The sequence below is a fragment of the Oncorhynchus clarkii genome, chromosome 5 (assembly GCF_045791955.1).
Source record: "Oncorhynchus clarkii lewisi isolate Uvic-CL-2024 chromosome 5, UVic_Ocla_1.0, whole genome shotgun sequence".
Classification (NCBI taxonomy): domain Eukaryota; kingdom Metazoa; phylum Chordata; class Actinopteri; order Salmoniformes; family Salmonidae; genus Oncorhynchus; species Oncorhynchus clarkii.
In genome coordinates this window covers 9,798,433-9,822,732 of record NC_092151.1, presented here as the reverse complement: position 1 = coordinate 9,822,732, position 24,300 = coordinate 9,798,433, and the positions used below count along the sequence as shown (strand labels likewise).

The following is a 24,300-nucleotide window of genomic DNA, read 5'->3' as shown; positions in this document are numbered from 1 at the left end:
GAGCAGACCGCCTCGAGAAGGCCGAGGAGAGCAGACCGCCTCGAGAAGGCAGACGAGAGCAGACCGCCTCGAGAAGACATACAAGAGCAGACCGCCTCGAGAAGACAGGTGAGAGCAGGAGGTTATGGACTAACACAGTGGCTAATTCTAGGACAAAAAAAGTAGCCTGCTACTTGTAAGAGAGCAGTGAGACTCAAATTACTTTAAAAGCAGTTATTCCAATAAGGGAGAGTGATGAAGCAATGTGAAGAGGTCACAGGACACTTCTGACCACTATTTTCATTATTTATTATCAGAGCTTGCTGCTGGAAACGCCGAAATACCTCCACTCCAGAAATACACACCAACAAACATGGGATCATTACCGTCTCAGCGCAGTGCCGACCACAGACGGGGAAATGACTGCCGTTAGGAAACGTCACCAGAACAAGATCAGAGTGTTTCTCCCAAGAGGGGACGTATGTCTTCTAACATCTCTAACAGGTTCCTGTTTAGACTGTCTCTTACTCAGATTGAATCATGGGACTGATTCCGTGAGATGCAACGTAGACATGTAATGAGTCTTAATTCTACATGAAGTGTGTATCTTCTACACAATCTATTTCTACGTAAACATTCTGTAATGTTGCGCCCTCCTGAATGAGAAGACAATGTTAATGTATTGTTGAATAACCACCTCTGAACATGAAGCTTGTAATACTCTACTAACTTAATGCAAGCAGGTATGACACTTCATGACCTGTTATAAGCAGGTATGACACTTCATGACCTGTTATAAGCAGGTATGAGCCCTTACAATGCTTCACTGAAAATAGAAGTCTTTTTAAAGGATCACGAAGAGACGACACTTACTAAAACACAGCGGGGTTCATATATTCTTATGACAAGGATTACATGCATTTTAACCACAATGCATTACTTAGCATCAAGTAAAGTATTACCATGAAGTTCTCTAAAAACCTACCTTTGACTACATGTAGGGTCAATGTATTGTTCAATCATACATTACATTCCAGTCCCAGTTGGGGTTCTATGACCTGTTGCCATGACAAACATAACGTATACCTTAGCAGGCACGGTATTATGATTCAGAGGTCTGAAATACTTCAAACAAGCATACTGATGATGCAAGGGTAAATCGATTTTCATTTATGCCAGTTAGCAGTATACTTTGTACCACACATATTGGGCTAAATTTACTAAGCCTTTGCACCTGTGCGTTCAGTTTTGAATCATTTTTTAGAAGGGAGAACAAACAAAAGATAGAAAACAGGAAACATTTATTTCTGTTTTGTCTTAGGATTCCATCCACCTATTACTGTTCCCTTGTGTAAAATGTGATTTGTCTTGTTCCAGGTGTAGAATAGGTACAGATACTTTTTTAACCAGGCGCATTGTGAGAGTGATGTGTTTTGCACAGAGGAATCTTAACACAAGCTGTTTCGGTCTTACACCTCTGCCATCAGCCTCTGAAGTCAGGCTAGCTGCACCGAGCCCTGCTACAGACCCCAGACAAGACAGACATAGGACACGTACCAGGTTGTCTTTATTGCAGTCGTACTGCGCAAAAATCACATTTAACATTGTGGAAACCACATTCGTATCATATAGCAATCTTCTGAGATGCACGACTGCAAAAGAAAGAAGCTTGACCTGGAACGCGGCCATTGGCATCACAGTTGGTAGGACGAGGCTACTTGGAGCGGACACTGCTTGAGCCATTCAACATGACTGCCTGTACAAGACCATCTACACCAGCTCTATGACTTTGGGGATAAAGCATAGAATCACAATGTACAGTACTCTGTGCTTAGCCTCAGATCAGTTCACACCAGCTATACACACACACAAAAAAAAGTGGTTCCCAACCTTTTTCGGTTACTGTACCACTGCAAATGAATTTCGCTCTACCCGGAGTACCCCCTCATGTGCATTTTACCAGCAGTCCTATGGTCTCTTGAGTCTTCTCAAGTACCCCCTGTGGATAGACCACATATCCCAAGTGGTCCTAGGACCCCTGGTTGGGAACCACTGCCCTAAAACATAAATCGGGAGCTCAGTTGGTAAGGCGGTGAAACTGACCAAAGTTGGACTATGTCGTCCATTAAAATTAGACAAAAAAAACACACAAACAAAAAAAACACTGACCTTGGCAAGTAATGGCGCCGACTTCACTCACTGGCCAGATTTACTAAACATATGCTTTGTTCGTGTCAACAGGGGATGAAACCCCAAAGTTAAAACTCTTTATCTACCTTTATTTTTTATTTAACCTTTAAATCTACCTTTACCATTATTCTTCTCAGAACCTGTATTTTCAACCCTCCCCCCACTACTTTCGGTGATTCATTCCCTCTATAAAAATACAGGTACAACATTTGCACCTGATGCAAATGCTTAGTAAATCTGGATCATATGGGCTGAATCCTAACTAGAGATCTGTGCACAAGAGTACAAACTGTTCATCCCTATTTTTTTGCCATTGACATCACTGCATGATTTCCTGGAAGCGAAACTAAGTTACTAAGAATCCCAAAGCAAGTATTCGGCTTGAATGAACAAACAGCGACACCAAGTTCACCTTTCTGTGCTTGACAAAAAAATAATAAACCTACAACAGAAGGCTTTTATATATGTGGTCAGTACTCTTCATCTCAACCATACGGTTGGAGGGGCTGCCGTTTCCATAGAACTGAAGTATCTGCTAGTGTGCCATTCCAGGGTGGTGTTCATTAGGGCATACAACGAAAAGCAACAAAAAAAAATGCATTTACTTCCTTTTGGTCCCTACTGAACACGACCAAGGTGTCCGTTGGCTATTTCAGGAGTCAAAGCATTTCATGATGGCCTCCCTGTCGAACTTGAAGTTGAGGAAGGACCTGGAGGAGAGGTGTTCACAGTTGCTGTTGCAGACCACCTGCTGCCCATTGGTGGAGCTGCACGTGTCAGATGGCAGTGCTGAATCTGGGAAGAGAAAGGGAGCAGTTTCACTCAAGGCCAGTGGACACAGCCCCCCCCCCCTGCTCTCTGAAAATGTCTGACTGATGTTGAAGTGAACAATACCTTTCAATTCTCACTCTGAACTAATAAAAAGGTGGCCAAACCTCTTGGGGAGCAACCCTCTCACAACATAATTTTGTGACATTCTAGTCATGTGCTCCTCAGGATCTTGATTGGCTGAATCAGGTGTGTTAACTGTACCCGAGCTACAGTAGTTAGAAGATCTCCAGGAGTAACAGCCACCCCTGAGCTAGTTAGAAGATCTCCAGGAGTCACGGCCACCCCTGAGCTAGTTAGAAGATCTCCAGGAGTCACGGCCACCCCTGAGCTAGTTAGAAGATCTCCAGGAGTCACGGCCACCCCTGAGCTAGTTAGAAGATCTCCAGGAGTCACGGCCACCCCTGAGCTAGTTAGAAGATCTCCAGGATTCACGGCCACCCCTGAGCTAGTTAGAAGATCTCCAGGAGTCATGGCCACCCCTGAGCTAGTTAGACGATCTCTATAGTGAAAAAGAGGGACCCAAAACAATGCGTATCTGAAAAAATGAACGTATAGTTGCTTTAAACAGCACATAAAAGCTGTTACATATCGATTGAAAACTTGTCTCATTCCTAATCTTCACTTTGTGCAATACCTGTGTCGAAGTTGTCCTGTAGTCTCCTGGGCTGAAGTCTCTTCTCCTCTTTCTGGAAGAACAGTTAACATTTTAAATGCAAAAAAATATGTCCATGATAAATCAACAGATTATGATCAAACTTCAAGCAAAAAACAACAATACACACAATCACCATTGAACACATGAATATAATTTCAATTTAAAATGCGAGACCGATTTGTATTGAATTAGTAGATAATAACTAGAAAGCGTCAAGAAAATGTGTGTAGTTTCTTCAGCTATTCACTTGTTTTAGATCTAGTTTAATCTTGGACACCCAGAACTGAAATCTTCCGTAATTTTTTCAGATGCTCGATAGAGTTCTGGGGGGGGGGGGGGGGGGAGTACTAACGAGACTAGTGAAGTCTCCACCCCTCTCAACGGAAGCTCTCGGCCAGTTTCGGGCAAGTCCCTTCTGAAATTGGAAAGACGCGAGCACCTGTGAAATCGTGATTTGTCAAAATGATCAGCGACGGAAAATCAGCGTACCGGAACAAAGTTCCTCGTTAGTTGTCGCATACCACAGTCTGTCGACAGATGCTACTACCATTTATGTTACCTGCATCTGTCCACAAGAAATTAGATCTAGCTAGAAGTGTTGTTAGTATTGGTCTAGATTACATCTAGCCTGGTCCCAGATCTGTTGTCTCCTCCTCTAGCCTGGTCCCAGATCTGTTAGTGCTCTTGCCAACTCCATTGCTGTTATTGTCAAGCTATAGAGGTTTGGCTTGACAAAGAGTTGGCATGAAAAGACTGGCACTCAGACTTAATCTACGTTCTTATAGTCTCGGTAGAGGTCAAGTAAATTGGTCTAGATCCTGGTCTATAGTTTAGACTAGTAAGAGGTCTAGTTTGTATAATTGGCTTTATTTCGGGAGCGGTTCAGTTGGTCTGGACCTACATCTATGATGATGTGTAGAGGGTGTAGGTCAGTTATAGTTTGATGGGTAGAGGTCAGTTATAGTTTGACGGGTATAGGTCAGTTATAGTTAAATGTGTAGAGGGTCTAGGTCAGTTATAGTTACAGCTGAAGTCGGAAGTTTACATGCACTTAGGTTGGAGTCATTAAAACTTGTTTTTCAACCACTCCACAAATTTCTTGTTAACAAACTATAGTTTTGGGAAGTCGGTTAGGACGTCTACTTTGTGCATGACACAAGTCATTTTTCCAACAATTGTTTACAGACAGATTAGAACATTTGTGGGCAGAACTGAAAAAGTGTGTGCGAGCAAGGAGGTCTACAAACCCGACTCAGTTACACCAGCTCTGTCAGGAGGAATGGGCCAAAATTCACCCAACTTATTGTGGGAAGCTTGTGGAAGGCTACCCAAAACGTTTGACCCAAGTTAAACAATTTAAAGGCAATGCTACCAAATACTAATTGTGTATGTAAACTTCCGACTTCAATTGTAGATGTGTAGAGTGTCTAGGTCAGTTATAGTTAGATGTGTAGAGGGTCTAGGTCAGTTATAGTTAGATGTCTAGATGTATAGTGAAGTTTGATACCTCATAAGGATAGATCAACAGCTCCTGGAGTACACCCAAACCAGTCCACTGATTTAACTAATGCGGGGCTTGATTATAATGGGACCATTTAGAATCAGCTGTGCTAGTTCGGGAATACATCAATAAGTGGACTGGCTAGGAGTACAGGTTTGGGAAACACTAAACAACAAGACGAAAGGGAGACAGCGACCGAAGCGGTGTTCCTATTTCCTACACTTCTCCTATAGGGTGTGCAGAAGGTTTCGCATTTTGCAAGTTTGACACATGTAGTGACTGCAGTAGTAATGGTAGTAGTTATAGTGAGCTATTTAGGGGTGGCTTGTAGGTATGGCATTATTATAGTGGGTTAGCACAGTAAGGTAGTGAGTACTATAGCATCATAACAAATTGAGAGTGTTTTAAGCTCTGAATTTTTTTTAGTTTGAACATTCTGATAGTTCTGCACCAGTGATTTAGAATGTGGAAATCTGTATTCCACTAATGACATGGGGGGGGGGGGGGAGATGACGACGACAGGAAGCTGTGAGGTTTTACATCTAGTCATTTTAGCAGACAGTCTTATTCAGAGCAAGTCCCAGTTACTACAGTTGGAGCATTCATCTTAAGGTAGCTATAAAAATCTGTATTGACGAAATCAATGGCCCAATGGTTAGAATGTTGGACTATTAACCGAAAGGTTGCAAGATCGAATCCCCAAGCCGACAAGGTAAAAAAATCTGTTGTTCTGCCCCTGAACAAGGCAGTTAACCTAGGCCGACATTGAAAATAAGAATTTGTTCTTAACCGACGTGTCTAGTTAAAAGGTCAAATTAAACAAATCTAAGTTGAGACGGCTCGCACTTGTCAACGTCAGTTTGATGTTTGTAGAGCAAACAGTTGAAGACACATATCGAATCTAAAATGGATGGCCTATAGGGCTTCGATATTTTTAAAAAAAGTACTAGAATACACTAAATCCAGAAGTTTTTTGGCAAGCAATACAAGCCGAGTCAGTGAGAAAGTAGCATATATACTTTTTTTTAAAGACTAGTGCTAGCCTGGATGTTTTAAAGTAGTTTTGGCGTTGGTAGCCATTACGGTTTTGGGGCTACAGGTGGCGGAGGACAGCCAATAATGAGAAAAAGTAAGCCAGATTTCAGTAGTTGTTTTCACTTTCAGCAAGCACACCTAACAAACTATGGTGAGGCGTTACACACAGCTTCAGCCAAGCTAAGTTTCACCTGCTGGTTGCCGACTCCATTGGCTCTTTTCTTCAGGTTGGGAGAATCCTGGTGCTTCTTCCCATTGCCTTTCACATTGAGGTTCTGCAGACAGGAGCAAGTACCATAGAACCAGGACTCATACTTTGGACATTCAACAACAACAAAATATATTGAGTAGCCACTGATGCACTTCTCCTACTATAGTGTCCTCTGAATAACATAGAAAATTGGGGAAAAAAATATTTTGGTTTAGGTCAGTTTTGATTAATGGGTGCTGTCAGAAAAGCAGGAATTCTTGATTTAAAAAATAATAATAATTTCAGGCTAGACACAGAAATATTTTTGCATTCTACAAGGCCTGATTCTGAACAAGGCCAAACTGGGAAGACTAAGGTGACATCTCCCTCTGCTGGTAACAGAAAAACCCAAAACAGACCTTTTGCCCTTGAGTGAATTGATGCTGGATTACAATTGCTGCATTGTTTTGATGACACTAAGAGATACAGTGCCTTGCCAAAGTATTCGGACCCCTTGAACTTTGCGACCTTTTGCCACATTTCAGGCTTCAAACATAAAGATATAAAACTGTATTTTTTTGTGAAGAATCAACAACAAGTGGGACACAATCATGAAGTGGAACGACATTTATTGGATATTTCAAACTTTTTTAACAAATCAAAAACTGAAAAATTGGGCGTGCAAAATTATTCAGCCCCCTTAAGTTAATACTTTGTAGCGCCACCTTTTGCTGCGATCACAGCTGTAAGTCGCTTGGGGTATGTCTCTATCAGTTTTGCACATCGAGAGACTGACATTTTTCCCCATTCCTCCTTGCAAAACAGCTCGAGCTCAGTGAGGTTGGATGGAGAGCATTTGTGAACAGCAGTTTTCAGTTCTTTCCACAGATTCTCGATTGGATTCAGGTCTGGACTTTGACTTGGCCATTCTAACACCTGGATATGTTTATTTTTGAACCATTCCATTGTAGATTTTGCTTTTTGTTTTGGATCATTGTCTTGTTGGAAGACAAATCTCCGTCCCAGTCTCAGGTCTTTTGCAGACTCCATCAGGTTTTCTTCCAGAATGGTCCTGTATTTGGCTCCATCCATCTTCCCATCAATTTTAACCATCTTCCCTGTCCCTGCTGAAGAAAAGCAGGCCCAAACCATGATGCTGCCACCACCATGTTTGACAGTGGGGATGGTGTGTTCAGCTGTGTTGCTTTTACGCCAAACATAACGTTTTGCATTGTTGCCAAAAAGTTCAATTTTGGTTTCATCTGACCAGAGCACCTTCTTCCACATGTTTGGTGTGTCTCCCAGGTGGCTTGTGGCAAACTTTAAACAACACTTTTTATGGATATCTTTAAGAAATGGCTTTCTTCTTGCCACTCTTCCATAAAGGCCAGATTTGTGCAATATACGACTGATTGTTGTCCTATGGACAGAGTCTCCCACCTCAGCTGTAGATCTCTGCAGTTCATCCAGAGTGATCATGGGCCTCTTGGCTGCATCTCTGATCAGTCTTCTCCTTGTATGAGTTGAAAGTTTAGAGGGACGGCCAGGTCTTGGTAGATTTGCAGTGGTCTGATACTCCTTCCATTTCAATATTATCGCTTGCACAGTGCTCCTTGGGATGTTTAAAGCTTGGGAAATCTTTTTGTATCCAAATCCGGCTTTAAACTTCTTCACAACAGTATCTCGGACCTGCCTGGTGTGTTCCTTGTTCTTCATGATGCTCTCTGCGCTTTTAACGGACCTCTGAGACTATCACAGTGCAGGTGCATTTATACGGAGACTTGATTACACACAGGTGGATTGTATTTATCATCATTAGTCATTTAGGTCAACATTGGATCATTCAGAGATCCTCACTGAACTTCTGGAGAGAGTTTGCTGCACTGAAAGTAAAGGGGCTGAATAATTTTGCACGCCCAATTTTTCAGTTTTTGATTTGTTAAAAAAAAGTTTGAAATATCCAATAAATGTCGTTCCACTTCATGATTGTGTCCCACTTGTTGTTGATTCTTCACAAAAAAATACAGTTTTATATCTTTATGTTTGAAGCCTGAAATGTGGCAAAAGGTCGCAAAGTTCAAGGGGGCCGAATACTTTCGCAAGGCACTGTATCAGTATGCTACAGTATCCTAGCGCAGAGTAAACACACACTCAGTGTTGCCTCACCCATTAATTAAACAATCTGGCTTTGCCTGAGGAAGACTGGCAGTGAGCATGCAATGTGTTTCAACCTGAGTGTTTGTCATGCTTTTGTTAGTTTATCCATTGTAGTATTTTTAAAGCAGATGTACCACAGACATTTCATACATCTACCCCCCCCCCCCCCATCTTGCATTTGGTCTAAACTAAACGTGCCAGCTGCAGCAGGCCTCAGCACTCTGAAGTTAAATCTGTGGATAACTGCCCAAAGCATCTAATTTATAGAGTCTGCTGGAGCAAGTGTGGGGTACCTGAGCCGTAACATTTTCTGATACTGCACGATTCAGAGTTGAGATTAGTGCACGATAATGACTTTCCCAAAAGTCATTTATTCATGTCAATGGGAGACTCGAGTTAAGCACGCGTGAGCATTTCGTCAATATATACATAATCTCTGGACGGATACACTTTCATGCCCTCTACATTAGGTTAGTGACACACAGAGCGCATAAGAGACAACACAACACAATGACAAGAGGGACAGTTCGTGAAAGTGTGTCTTATCTACTTTGAAGAACTAGTCAACTGATTGTCAGACAGCTCTGCAGCATACTGAGGCAGGCTATATAAATAGGATGACTAAAGACCGTACAGGAAGCACAGAGATGTGATCTGGGTGGCTGCTACTTCCTGAGCAGAGATGATGACTAAAGAATGAAAAATAATAAAGTCAAATAAAAACTAAATAATGTAACCAACTGAAATATTTTACTTCATAGTCATTTTCTATTGATGTGGACCTGACAGACAACATATTTTCTATGTTTGGCAATTGAATGTTCACAATTTTTTGCTTAGGAATTTCCATTAGAAAGCTCTAAAATTATTTTTAATTGTATTATTTCATTATGCATTTAATGTTTTTCTTATTATCGAAACAGAAATCGAAAACAGTGACTATTTAAAAATAAAAATCTAACCAAAACAACCTAAAATAGCACAATTTTTTAAAAATAATAATAATAAAAAATAAAAATCGCTCAGCACTACCCAAACAGACATTCCTGACCATAGATGACCGTTCAAACAGCAGAGACCAACCAACCTTGGCTTTCAAGAGTTCAGAGACCTCGTATTGGCTCAGCTGTCCCAGAGGCTTGGGTTGCTTCTGCTTCCCCCACCCCTCTCCTGGAGATGCCTCAGGCAACATCTGGGCCCGTCGATGCTTGGAGCTATAGAAGAAGAAATTATTCAATTCATTCAAAAAAAATAAAACTAAGCTTTATTGTCCACCAAATGTATATACAAATTGTCTTCAGCATGGGCATAAGTGTCTTACCGTGCTTTGTCCAGAGGTTTGCATGGAGTGCTGCCATTGGATGCAAAATCCTCATCACTGTCTGTAGACTCTCCTTTACGCTTGGCAATCCATTCTCGGAGTGGTCTGTGGAGGGCAAAGTAGAGATGCTAGAATCAAACGACTGAATTATTAAAAATGGTATTAAAAACTGGCGTCAGCTTTATACACACAGGATAGACGATTACACAATAAAATACTGTACAAGTTGGCTACAACTATAGGGGACGCCTCCATAAGACTAGGGGATGCTAAGAGGCTCCCGAGTGGCGCAGTGGTCTAAGACACTGCATTTCAGTGCAAGAGGCGCGTCACTGCCAGTACCTGGTTCGAATCCCGGCTGCATCACATCCGGCCGTGATTGGGAGACCCATAGGGCTGCACGCAATTGGCCCAGCGTCATTTGGCCGTCATTGTAAATAAGAATTTGTTAACGGGCTTTCCTAAAAGGCTTCCCCTAAAGTAAATTCATTCAAATTGCCTACTCCAATCTTTACAGAAATCATACAAATAATAGGCTACTACACCAGAAAGCATGAGGAAAGCCAGAGGATCATTAGCTTCTTTACCAAAAAAACAAGAAGCTGTGGATGGTTTTCAAAATCGCATTGCCTGTAGTCTGCCTGTAGTTCTGCAACTTGGTCAGCGCACACAGCAAATACCAGATTGTATTTTGAATCTCTGTTGCTACTCGACAATCTCTGGAAAACAAATGGCTATTGCTGTAAAGACCAGATAATGAAGAGACTAAACCATCTTTTAGTTATCAAAATTCTCAGCGAACAGTATAGTCCATCTTATTGACACCTGCGGAGAGCACTGTCCACTCCGATGAGTGTGCATATTCACTCTTTATCATGGTTGGGTCAGTGCCACCTGAAAATGTGTTTTTGGACAATAATATTGTCTTCCAGGTTAGATGGACTTCATATTGTATTTGTGTCTCCCCTACCCATAAACCTATTATATGGATCAGAGAGCGTCCTTTTTATAATTCTGTTTGTCAGTATCAGCAGAGTAGTTGTCGTCGTAGGCTACCCTGTAATTTGTGTCGTAGGCTATTCAAAAAAGTGTAGGAGGAATGAAATGGGTTAATAAAAAAAAAGACCACATTTCCCTGTGCAAGAGAAGAAGAAACACATCTGAATACAGCCTAGGTTTACTCTACGCCACTACACACTCAGCTACGCATTGAACTGTATATTTTCCCAACAGTAATCAATTTATTAGCCTGTAATGCCTATCCAATCATCACATTATGAATAGTAGGCGCTCTGACTTTAGTCTGCAAATGCCAGTGACGCATGGAATGCTTTATGAAGGTGCATCTTTAATGGTGAAAATGTGCTTCCCCAAACTAGAAACTCCGGTGTCACCTATGGCTACACCCTAAACATACAATAGTTTTACCATTTTGTTATTCATGCTGCACGGACAGGTTATATTTGACAAACCTTTTATTTAAAAAAAGGTGTTTGTATGTGTGTATACACATACTAGTACCAGTCAAAAGTTGACAGCTACTCATTAATTTTTTTAGATTGTAGAATAATAGTGAAGACATCAAAACTATGAAATAATACAAGGAATGTAGTATCCCCCCAAAAAAGAATAGCTAAACAAATCAAAATATATTTTAGATTCTTCAAAGTAGCCACCCTTTGCCTTAACAATTAACAACTGTGCCTTGTTAATAGTACATTTGTGTAATTCATTTCCTTCTTAATGCGTTTGAGCCAATCAGTTGTGTTGTGACAAGGTAGGGGTGGTACACAGAAGATAGCCCTATTTGGTAAAAGACCAAGTCCATATTATGGCAAGAACAGCTCAAATAAGCAAAGAGAAACGACAGTCCATCATTACTTTAAGACATGAAGGTCAGTCAATACGGAAAATTTCAAGAACTTTGAAAAAGTTTCTTCAAGTGCGGTCGCAGAAACCATCAAGCGCTATAATGAAACTGGTTCTCATGAGGACCGCCACAGGAAAGGAAGACCCAGAGTTACTGCTGCTGCAGAGGGTAAGTTCATTAGAGTTACCAGCCTCGTAAATTGCAGCCCAAGTAAATGCTTCACAGAGTTCATGTAACAGACACATCTCAACATCAACTGTTCAGAGGAGACTGCGTGAATCAGACCATCATTGTCAATTTGCTGCAAAGAAACCACTACTAAAGGACACCAATAAGAAGAAGAGACTTGCTTGGACCAAGAAACACAAGCAATGGACATTAGACCGGTGGAAATCTGTCCTTTGGTCAGATGAGTCCAAATGAGAGATATTTCGCTCCAACCACCGTGTCCTTGTGAGACACAGAGAATTTGAACGGATTATCTCTGCATGTGTGGTTCCCTCCGTGAAGCATGGAGGAGGTGGTGTGATGGTGCTTTGCCGGTGACACGGTTTGTGATTTATTTAGAATTCAAGGCATTTATTTAGAATTCACTTAACCAGCATGACTACCACAACATTCTGCAGTGATACGCAATCCCATCTGGTTTGCACTTAGTGGGACTATCATTTGTTTTTCAACAGGACAATAACCCAACACCTCCAGGCTGTGTAAGGACTATATGACCAAGAAGGAGAGTGATGGAGTGCTGCAACAGATGACCTGGCCTCCACAATCAACCGACCTCAAATCAATTGAGATGGTTTGGGATGAGTTGGGCTGCAGAGTGAAGGAAAAGCAGCCAACAAGAGCTCAGCATATGTGGGAACTCCTTGAAGACTGATGGAAAAGCATTCCAGGTGAAGCTGGTTGAGAGAATGCCAAGAGTGTGCAAAGCTGTCATCAAGCCTTGATTCCAACCTCTCTTTTAAAAAGCATGTGAAAAAAGTAATTCAAATAACCAAATTCAACCTAGCTAATTTCCGATTTATACGAAATTGTTTGACTACAGAGGTAGCAAAACTGTACTTCGAAACTATGATACTCCCCCACTTAACATTCTGCTTGACTAGTTGGGCTCAAGCTTGCTGTACAACATTAAAACCTATTCAGTCTGTCTACAAACAGGCTCTCAAAGTGCTTGATAGGAAGCCCAATAGCCATCATCATTGTCACATTCTTAGAAAGCATGAGCTCTTGAGTTGGGAAAATCTTGTGCAATACACCGACGCATGTCTTGTATTCAAGATCTTTAATGGTCTGGCTCCCCCTCCACTCAATATTTTTGTTAAACAGAAAACCCAGACATATGGCAGCAGATCCACAAGGTCTGCCATGAGAGGTGACTGTATAGTTCCCCTAAGGAAAAGCACCTTTAGTAAATCTGCATTCTCTGTGAGAGCTTCCCATGTCTGGAATACACTGCCATCAGACACACATAACTGCACCACATATCACACTTTCACAAAATGCTTGAAGTCATGGCTAAAGGTCAATCAGATTTGTGAACATGGTCCCTAGCTGTGTGTTGCCGCTTTCCATGTTGTCTGTTGTCTGTAGCTTGTGAGGTGTGGAAACACTTTGTTGCTTTTATGAATTTTGTCTTGCTGCTTTTTGTTTATGTTGCTCTGTCTGTATGCTACGTCTTGCTTGTCCTATGTTGCTCTGTATGCTTTGTCTTGCTTGTCCTATGTTGCTATGTCTTGCTTGTTCTATGCTGCTATTGTCTATATTGTAATTGTTTTTAATAACCTGCCCAGGGACTGCGGTTGAAAATTAGCCGGCTGGCTAAAACCGGCACTTTTACTGAAACGTTGATTAATGGGCACTGTCCCTGTAAAAATAAAAATAAACTCAAACTCAAGGCAACAGCTACTTTGAAGAATCACCACTTTGGGTTACTACATGATTACATGTGTGTAATTACATAGTTTGATGTCTTCACTATTATTCTACAATGTATAAAATAGTAAAATTCAAGAAAACGCCTTGAGTAGGTGTCCAAACTTTTGACTGGTACTACATATGTATATTTACCCCAAAAATATATGGGGATTGATTACATTGATGGAAGCTACAATATTACAGCAGAACCACCCACCCCAAAAAATAAGACAAATAATATTTCAGAAATGGGCATCTTTATCAGTGTGAAGCAAGAAAAAAAGAAGAAAGCTACACACGGCTTTTTAATAAGCTTTACGCATCGGACTCACGGCCTTTGTCAGAGCTTTTATGAGTAAAAAAAAATAATGAACACCCTCATGTAGACCTAGCCCCGCCCACATCCGTTCCACGCATCGAATGGGGTTGGAGTCGAGGGGAAACAAATAAGTGCTAACAAATACAACAATGTGCATTTCAAAAAAAAAATTTGAATAAAGTGTGTATATAAAAACGTATTAAGTCTGTAAAACCACAATGAGGACATCGACCTACCAAGAAAGTTTTCATAAATCATTGTGTACAGCGCAAGAAAAACATCAGCGTAATCTGACATGGGGGTATAATTCATATTCACAACATACATTAGGAAATAATGTCTGGTGGGTGAAAATCCCAAAACATTCTCTTTTGCTCAGAGTATTATTTATCACCTCCCCTGTCTGATATCTTAACTTTCTCTATGCCCCAATTTATTTCATTTTTTTAACATTTAAAATGTCATGTTTCAGGTCATTAAAATGTACTGCGACTGGATAATCCCTGTCGTTTCTCCTGATTAATCTTTTATGTTCACAAATTCTTTGAGAGAACAAGAGATTTTACCTACATAACACAGCCCACAAGGACATTTAATCGTGTTGATAACGTCAGTGGTGGAGCACATATTAATGCCATTTATTTGGAACTGTTTTACTGTATGTGGGTGGCAGAAATATTCACACTTTCATCATATTGTTGCACTGTGAGCAACCTCTGCATTTATAGCTACCATTCAGAAAAGTGCGTAAAAGAGCCTGGCTGATTTCCTTTTGTGGCTGGCAGTTAGCATGGACCAATTTACCACGTAAATTGCGACCTCTCCTATATACAATAAGTGGTGTATTTTTAAATTCAGCTGGCAAAGCTGGGTCCGATGATAAAACATGCCCGTGTTTCTTGACAGCATCTCCCACTTTTCGGGAGTTCATTGTGGAGAATAGCCTCTTCTTAGAAACCGAATGCGCATCTCTGCTGCTTTTTCTAGATATAGTCCTTTGTGGAGTGGCATAATTAGCACAGTCTGAAAAACTGTCTCAGGGTGGAAGCTGTCCCCCCTGTAATAGTGTGTTTCTGTCCATTTATTTTCTATACAGAGTTGTAAACAGGGTTCCATTTCATTTCTCAATCCATATGTCGAGGTAATGAACACATTTAGTGTCACATTCAATAGTGAATTTGAGATTGGAGTCAATGTCATTGAATAATTCCAGAAAGTCTGACAGCTCTTTCCCCCGTTCCTCCCCATATGGAAAAGACTGCTAGCAAGGTTAGCATAGCTCAGAACGAATGCGGAGCCCATCGATGTTTCAATCGTTTGGAGGTGAGAGATGCAAACTCTGTCTCAACCTTTAAGTCTTTACTGAAGACTCAGCTCTTCAGTGGGTCATATGATTGAGTGTAGTCTGGCCCAGGAGTGTGAAGGTGAATGGAAAGGCTCTGGAGCAACGAACCACCCTTGCTGTCTCTGCCTGGCCGGTTCCCCTCTTTCCACTGGGATTCTCTGCATCTAACCCTATTACAGGGGCTGAGTCACTCGCTTACTAGGGCTCTTTCATACCGTCCCTAGGAGGGGTGCGTTACTTGAGTGGTTTGAGTCACTGATGTGATCTTCCTGTCTGGGTTGGCGCCCCCCCTTGGGTTGTGCCGTGGCGGAGATCTTTGTGGGCTATACTCGGCATTGTCTCAGGATGGTAAGTTGGTGGTTGAAGTTGGTGGTGTGGGGGCTGTGCTTTGGAAAAGTGGGTGGGGTTATATCCTTCCTGTTTGGCCCTGTCCGGGGGTGTCATCGGATGGGGCCACAGTGTCTCCTGACCCCTCCTGTCTCAGCCTCCAGTATTTATGCTGCAGTAGTTTGTGTCGGGGGGCTAGGGTCAGTTTGCTATATCTGGAGTATTTCTCCTGTCCTCTCCGGTGTCCTGTGTGAATTTAAGTATGCTCTCTCTAATTCGTTCTTTCTTTCTCTCAGAGGACCTGAGTCCTAGGACCATGCCTCAGGACTACCTGACATGATGACTCCTTGCTGTCCCCAGTCCACCTGGCCGTGCTGCTGCTCCAGTTTCAACTGTTCTGCCTGTGATTATTATTATTTGACCATGCTGGTCATTTATGAACATTTGAACATCTTGGCCATGTTCTGTTATAATCTCCACCCGGGACAGCCAGAAGAGGACTGGCCACCCCACATAGCCTGGTTCCTCTCTAGGTTTCTTCCTAGGTTTTGGCCTTTCTAGGGAGTTTTTCCTAGCCACCGTGCTTCTACACCTGCATTGCTTGCTGTTTGGGGTTTTAGGCTGGGTTTCTGTACAGCACTTTGAGATATCAGCTGATGTACAAAGGGCAATATAAATACATTTGATTTGGAGGTAGTATTCATCATCAAACCTGAAATAGTTGTACGTCAAAACATATACAGCCAGCTCAAGAATAAAGTTTGTTGGTGGGTATTCGTTAGTATCTCTGTCTTTCAAATAGTGAGCTAGGGCTGCCAGCTACCCCGTATGGGAATGCTGTTACATAGACTCCGACATTTAAATGTGACCAACAGTCTTCTGTTAAACCCTTTATTGGCGAGATCTTGTTTATGAAGTCTATAGTCTTTCACATATGATGGCAATACTTGCACATGTGATTTAATAAAAGAGTCTACGAAATTCGACAATGGCTCTAGCATTGAACCTATTCCTGCGATCACTGGTCTGCCTGGATAACTGCCTTGTTGTGTTTTAGGTTTGTGTAATTTTGGCAAAAATGTACAGGCATGGACGCACGACACATTTGCAGCAAAGGTATTCATATTCAGGTTTTGAGATAAGGTTGTTTAATATGGCTTGCTTCAGATTAGAGCATATATCCCTTTGGAACACCTGTGTGGGATCAACACTCAGTTTTCTATTTAAACGTTCATTATTGAATTGTCTCTGAATATCTTCTTTGTCATAATCTAAAACAACCAAAGCGCCCCCCTTGTCTACAGGTTTGATGACCAAAGATGAATCTTTCATTAGTTCATTAAGTGCCTGTTCTTTTGTCCTAGTGATGTTCTTCTGAATGTGTGAAGCGCAACAAGACCCTTACCTGACAAAAGGAATGGCCATGAAAAACTTGTTGGGGGCGAGTCCAAGTTTAGACTTGGGAGTCATGTCATTTCTGTGACATGGTAGTTTCTCAATCGGGAACCACTCGATGTTCTAGGAGAAACACAGCACAATAAGCTAGTCCTAGTTGTTCTCTTCATCTGCGTTGTAAATACAAATTGCAAATAGGAACAAAAGATGAGAAAGTTAAGGGGTAACCGTACCCTTATCTCCTTCCTTGTTTTGGGGTTGAACTTCGTCTCCTTGGGTACCCCAGGTATTATGTACAATCGGGCCAACTGATCAGTGATTTTCTGCTCGATGTACGTATCTTTGCAGATGCGATCTTTGATATCGAAACCCGTCTCCTCCATAACCTAAGAGAATACAGACATGGGTATGAGAAAACATTATTGAATGAAACGTCATATATAGTATCTAGCCATTCTGTATTGAGCAAATACTTTCTTGCCAAATCAGAATTATAAAGACCTATAAAACTGAGATAATTTAGTAAGAGGCAATTACCTCTCGTACAGCACAAACATGGGGAGCCTCATCTTCATTGACTTTTCCCTTTGGAAAGCCCCACCCTGACTTGGCCAAATAGCCCTGAACCAGCAATGCCTAAAGAGAAGAAATATTAAATATTATAAAAGGACACACACACACACACACACACACACACCTGAGACAACTTAAGACATGAAATGTTTCAGGAAGTATCACCATACACAGCCAGTGTTATAATGTATGTACTATACGCACATTGTCAAGCGACTCATCTAGAATAATGGCACCATAGGTTGGAACACCCATCTTATATTCCTTCCACTGTTCTAGAACCTTCTGTACATCCTCCCCATTGGGCAGCAAGAATGGACAATGATTAAAAAGTAGCATGGTGTCAAGGAGAATGTAAGGAACATTTGCAAAAAAAATATTAAGTTTAGTTTTATGTACCGCTCCTCACAAGACGTTATTTGAATTGAATTGAAGGGGTCTTTGCAAGTTCAACAAGAAACGGTTAGGTGATGACATGTACATAACCTTTCACACAGCGGGCCTATGGTCATAAAGCTTTTTTTTAATTTTTTTTTATCATGAATGAACTAACCAAAGAAAAAAAGAACATGAAATCAACCCCCCCAGCCCCCTCTCACATCATTATTCTCATGTAAGGATATCAGCCTTGGCAAAGTCCCTTATCCCGCACTGAGGTAATCCTGGTGCATTCTGCATGCAGAAGTCCAGGTAGAACCAATGGGCAAGCTCGATCTGGAAGCACACGCGGATAGCATTGTCTCTCTCTTCACTAGGGATGTGGAGGATGAATCGACTGGAAGAGAGGAGGGGCAAATCAGTACAGTAGCAGAACTACACGGACATAGTTAATTAGACAACATACTGTGGTCCATGTCACAATACAGTTTGAGTTATGAAACTACAACACAGTATAATGAAGTACCATGACGGTAGCCAAACATTAATGATGTACCATCATGACTGTAGCGAAGCTTGAGGTTCCGTGTATGCATCTAGGGGCGCATTCATTACAAAAACCGTTTAAGAACCAAACAGAGCAAATCACGAGTTAATATTTGACGATTAGCCATCACTAGCACAGAGGCTGCTGCCTATATACATAGACTTGAAATCACTGGCCACTTTAATAAATGGTACACTAGTCACTTTAATAATGTTCACATATTTTGCATTACTCATATCATATGTATATACTATATTCGTATCTTAGTCTATGCCGCTCTAACATTGCTCGTCCATATATTTATATATTCTTAATTCCATTCCTTTACTTAGATGTGTGTATATGTTGTGAAATTGTTGGATATTACTTGATATTATTGCACTGTCGGAGCTAGAAACACTTGCATTTCGCTACACCTGCAATAACATCTACTAAACACGTGTATGTGACCAATACAATTTGATGATTGATTAACACATTCAGATAGGTCCCTCCCCGTTTCGTTTCGTTCCGTTTGAGAAACGTTTTGTAACATAATCAATACAACCCCTGAGAACACTGATGCAACGCACTTTCGTTAAGTCAACCCCATTGTCACTTGGAGACAGACTAACTACCTCGGTATCTAGCTAGCTATCCACAACCAACGTTACGACAAGCCACAAGCACAATAAAAGACACCCCTCCGGGTATAGTGTTAGTAAGAAAACAAGTTAGTCGCGTTTGACGCGGTATTTACCTGCAGAGGTCGTCCAATACGCCGTTGGGAATCTCCCCTCTTTTTGTCTCCATGTTGAGGATAAAAACATCCCGAACTCGCGAAACAATGAGGCGAAAAATAAACAGCGCAAAGCTACTATTTTCTTAAATCTCGAATCAATGCATTCTATTGATCAATCAAGGCGAACTATATGTGCCAGGTTCGTCAAATGTCCCTAAACTTACACAAATAAATACATGTAAGCTACGTTAGCTCGCTAAAAACAAACTCCAACACCGCGCAATCGAAAAAGAAAGGTAGAAAGGCCACTGTTGATGATGTGAGGGGACGTTATTATCCAATCGTATACCAGGGGAGGCTGGCCACGTTGAGTAGGTGGTACCTTATTAGGCTAAATGATGGCCTGTCAAAATATTCTAACCAATCAAGACGCACAATAACTCGAGCACAATGTATTTAAGTTTGGTTGACAAAACAAGGAAACGGTAAGCAAAGATATTCGAGCAAGATTATAAAGTAGACAACTAGACATTATTGAGGAAGAGGCGAGGCCTGTGTAGCCATGTAAATTACATTTTATACGCGGACATCCCAGTGGCATTAGAACAGTTTCTCATTAGCAGTAATCACAATAAATAACATGCGATATCCTTGGCCACAATTACATTATTATAGGAATAATATAAACTTGTCCTAGTAATAACATATATAGAATATTGTTATACGTGCCCTTATAAGTGATTATATTCTATATCTTCTATTGTGAGAGGCAAGCGACCTGTAAAAGCACTAAACCATTATACAGCTACAACCATTCATTCAGTCTACTGCCCTCGTCTACACGTGTGGATATTAATAGTTGTTTAATTCAATAAAATAGACAAAATTACCTCTCATTTGTGACAGTAATTTGAAAGTTGGATGCTATTTTAGGATATGAATGGCAGAATGTCAGTGAACCCCAGGATTGACCTTTTTGAATGAACATGCATATGAATAAAATAAAACAAATATTAGGATATATGGCATTATATATATGACATTATAGACGTTATAAATATTATGTGTTTTCATAGGCTGACATATTAATGTGTAGGCATATTAAATGTTTCATAATGGAGATATGTGTGACTGGGCTGTAGTAAAAAAATATATCATATAAAAAAATGGTTAAAGGCTCCAGCCACCCAAGTCATAGCCTGTTCTCTCTGCTACCGCACGGCAAGCGATACCGATGCACTAAGTCTGGAAAAAACAGGACCCTGAACAGCTTCTACCCCCAAGTCATAAGACTACTAAATAGTTAGTTAAAAATAGTTAACCAATAACTACCCGGACTATCTTCATTGACTCTTTTTGCACTAACTATGTTGACTCATCACATAAACTGCTGTTACAGTGCACTATCTATCCTGTTGCCTAGTAACTTCATCCGTACCTATATGTGCATATAGTACCAGTCAAACGTTTGGACACACCTACTAATTCAAGGGGTTTTCTTTATTATAATTGGGGTTCTTTTTTCATTTTTTAAACAACTAATTTACTCATGTCTGTTCAATAATTTGAATTCCAATTTGTTAGTTTCCCCCCCCCCTGCGAGCTCAATGCACACATTGCACAGTTTCTCTAGAGCTACACTACGGGTCAAAATTTTTAGAACACCTACTCATTCAAGGGTTTTTATTTGTACTATTTTCTACATCGTAGAATAATAGCGAAGACATCAAAACTATGAAATAACACATATGGAATCATGTAGTAACCAAAAAAAAGTGTTAAACAAATCAAAATACATAATCATATCAAAATCAAATAGCCACCCTTTGCCTTGACAGCTTTGCACACTCTTGGCATTCTCTCAACCAGCTTCATGAGGTGGTCACCTGGAATGCATTTCAATTAACAGGTGTGCCGTGTTAAAAGTTAATTTGTGGAACTTCTTTCCTTCCTAGTGCGTTTGAGTCAATCAGTTGTGTTGTGACAAGGTAGGGGTGGTATACAGAAGATAACCCTATTATGGCAAGAACAGCTCAAATAAGCAAAGAGAAACGAAAGTCCATCAATACTTTAAGACAAAGGTCAATTGATCCGGAAAATTTCAAGAACTTTTACATTTTCTTCAAGTGCAGACGCAAAAACCATCAAGCGCTATGATGAAACTGGCTCTTGTGAGGACCGCCACAGGAAAGGAAGACCCGGAGTTACCTCTGCTGCAGAGGACTCAGATTGCAGCCCCAAAAAATGCTTCAAAAGTTTCAAGTAACAGACACATCTCAACATCAACTGTTCAGAGACTGCGTCAATCAGGCCTTCATGGTCGAATTCCTGCAAAGAAACCACTACTAAGGGACACTAATAATAAGAAGAGACTTGCTTGGACCAAGAAACACGAGCAATGGACATTAGACGAGTGGAAATCTGTCCTCTGGTCTGATGAGTCCAAATTTGAGATTTTTGGTTCCAACTGCCGTGTCTTTGTGAGATGCAGAGTAGGTGATTGGATGATCTCCTTATGTGTGATTCACAGCGTGAAGCATGGAGGAGGAGGTGTGATGGTGCTTTGCTGGTGACACTGTCAGTGATTTATTTAGAATTCAAGGCATACTTAACCAGCATGGCTACCACAGGATTCTGCAGTGATACGCCATCCCATTTGGTTTGCGCTTAGAGGGACTATCATTTGTTTTTCAACAGGACAATGACAACACACCTCCAGGCTGTGTAAGGGCTATTTGACCAAGGAGAGTGATGGAGTCCGCATCAGATGATCTGGCCTCCACAATCACCCAACCTCAACCCAAATGAGATGGTTTGTGATGAGTTGGACCGCAGAGTGAAGGAAAAGCAGCCAACAAGTGCTCAGCATATGTGGGAACTCCTTCAAGACTGTTGGAAAAGCATTCCAGGTGAAGCTGATTGAGAGAATGCCAAGAGTGTGCAAAGCTGTCATCAAGGCAAAGGGTGGCTACTTTGAAGAATCTGAAATATATTTTGATTTGTTTAACACATCTTTGATTACTGCATGATTCCAATATGTGTTATTTAATTGTTTGTTGTAGAATAATAGTGCAGACAATGTAGAAAATAGTAAAAATAATGAAAAACCCTTGAATGAGTAAGTGTCCAAACTTTTGACTGGTACAATATTACCTCAATTACCTCGTACGTACCCTTGCACATCGACTCGATACTGGCACAGCACTTACACAAATGACTGATGATTGGCTGAGAGAAATTGATGATGAAATGATTGTGGGGGCTGTCTTGATTGACTTCAGTGCATCTTTTGACATTATCGATCATAGTCTGCTGCTGGAATAACGTATGTGTTATGGCTTAACCCCCTGCTATAATGTGGATAAAGAGGTACTTGTCTGACAGAACACAGAGGGTGTTTAGAAGCCTCTCAAATATAATCAGGAATTCCCCTGTTTAGGCCCCTTGCTTTTTTCAATTTTAACTAACGACATGCCACTGACTTTGAGTAAAGCCAGATTGTCTATGTATGCGGATGACTCAATGTAACATTATAACTTTACGTCCGTCCCCTCGCCCATACCCGGGCTCGAACCAGGGACCCTCTGCACACAGACAACAGTCACCCACGAAGCATCGTTACCCATTGCTCCACAAAAGCCACGGCCCTTGCCTTCAAGGTCTCAGAGCAAGTGACGTCACCGATTGAAACGCTATTAGCGCGCACCACCACTAACTAGCTAGCCATTTCACATCCGTCACATCAACACTATACACGTCAGCTACTACAGCGAATGAAATGACTGCAACACTCAACAAAGAACTGCAGTTAGATTCAGAGTGGGTGGCAAGGAATAAGTTAGCTCTAAATATTTCTAAATTTAAAAGCATTTTATTCGGAACAAAACACTCAATAAACCCTAAACCTCAACTAAATCTTGTAATAAATTACATTGAAATTGAGCAAGTTGAGATGACTAAACTGCTTGGAGTAACCCTAGATTGTAAACTGTCATGGTTAAAACATATCGATGCAGTAGTAGCTAAGATGGGGAGAAGTCTGTCTATAATAAAGTGATGCTCTGCCTTAACAACACTATCAAGAAGGAAGGGTCCTACAGGCCCTAGTTTTGTTGCACCTTGACTACTGTTCAGTCGTGTGGTCAGGTGCCACAAAAAAGGACTTAGGAAAATTGCAATTGGCTCAGAACAGGGCAGCACGGCTGGGCCTCAGAACAGGGCAGCACGGCTGGCCCTCAGAACAGGGCAGCACAGCTGGCCGTTGGATGTACACAGAGAGCTAATGTTAATAATATGCATGTCAGTCTCTCCTGGCTCAAAGTGGAGGAGAGATTGACTTCATCACTACTTTTATTTATGAGAGGTATTGACATGTTGAATGCACCTGAATGCATCGGACACCCATGCATACCCCACAAGACATGCCACAAGAGGTCTCTTCACAGTCCCCAAGTCCAGAACAGACTATGGGAGGCACACAGTACTACATAGAGCAATGAATACAAGGAATTCTATTCCACATCAAGTAACTGACACAAGCAGTAAAATTAGATTTAAAAAACAGATTAAAAAAACACCTTATGGAACAGCGGGGACTGTGAAGCAACACAAACGTTGGCACAGACACATGCATACACACATACACACACAAGATAACATACACACTGTACATACACATGGATTTAGTACTGTAAATATGTGGTAGTGGTGGAGTAGGGGACTAAGGGCACACCGTGTGTTTGGAAATCGGTGAATGTATTGTATATTTTTTTTATATAAACGGCCTTAATTTGCTGGACCCCAGGAAGAGTAGCTGCTGATAAGGCAGCAGCGAATGGGGATCCATAATAAATACAAATACAAATACCCCGTGTATATAGAAAATCGTTTGTCATTGTGTATTTATTGCTTGCGTTATTATTTTTAATTTACAATTGCGACCTGGTCAAGATAAAGCAAAGCAGGTCGACACATACAACGACACAGAGTTACACATGGAGTAAAACAAACATACAGTCAATAATACAGTATAAACAAGTCTAT

General features: G+C 41.1%; 1 protein-coding gene across 1 annotated transcript; it reads right to left on the bottom strand.

Moving 5' to 3' along the window:
• Window positions 1-1,524: 1,524 nt before the first annotated feature.
• LOC139408315 (decapping mRNA 2) lies at window positions 1,525-19,576 on the bottom strand. The gene is made up of 11 exons (XM_071152041.1): window positions 19,276-19,576; window positions 18,235-18,386; window positions 17,816-17,943; window positions 17,576-17,674; window positions 17,272-17,424; window positions 17,049-17,161; window positions 9,860-9,964; window positions 9,626-9,752; window positions 6,383-6,466; window positions 3,635-3,686; window positions 1,525-2,964 (listed from the first exon to the last, which is right to left on the bottom strand). Exons 1-11 carry the CDS (start codon window positions 19,326-19,328, stop codon window positions 2,822-2,824), a joined length of 1,209 nt encoding a protein of 402 aa, XP_071008142.1. The 5' UTR covers window positions 19,329-19,576; the 3' UTR covers window positions 1,525-2,821.
• Between the last annotated feature and the right edge of the window lie 4,724 nt (window positions 19,577-24,300).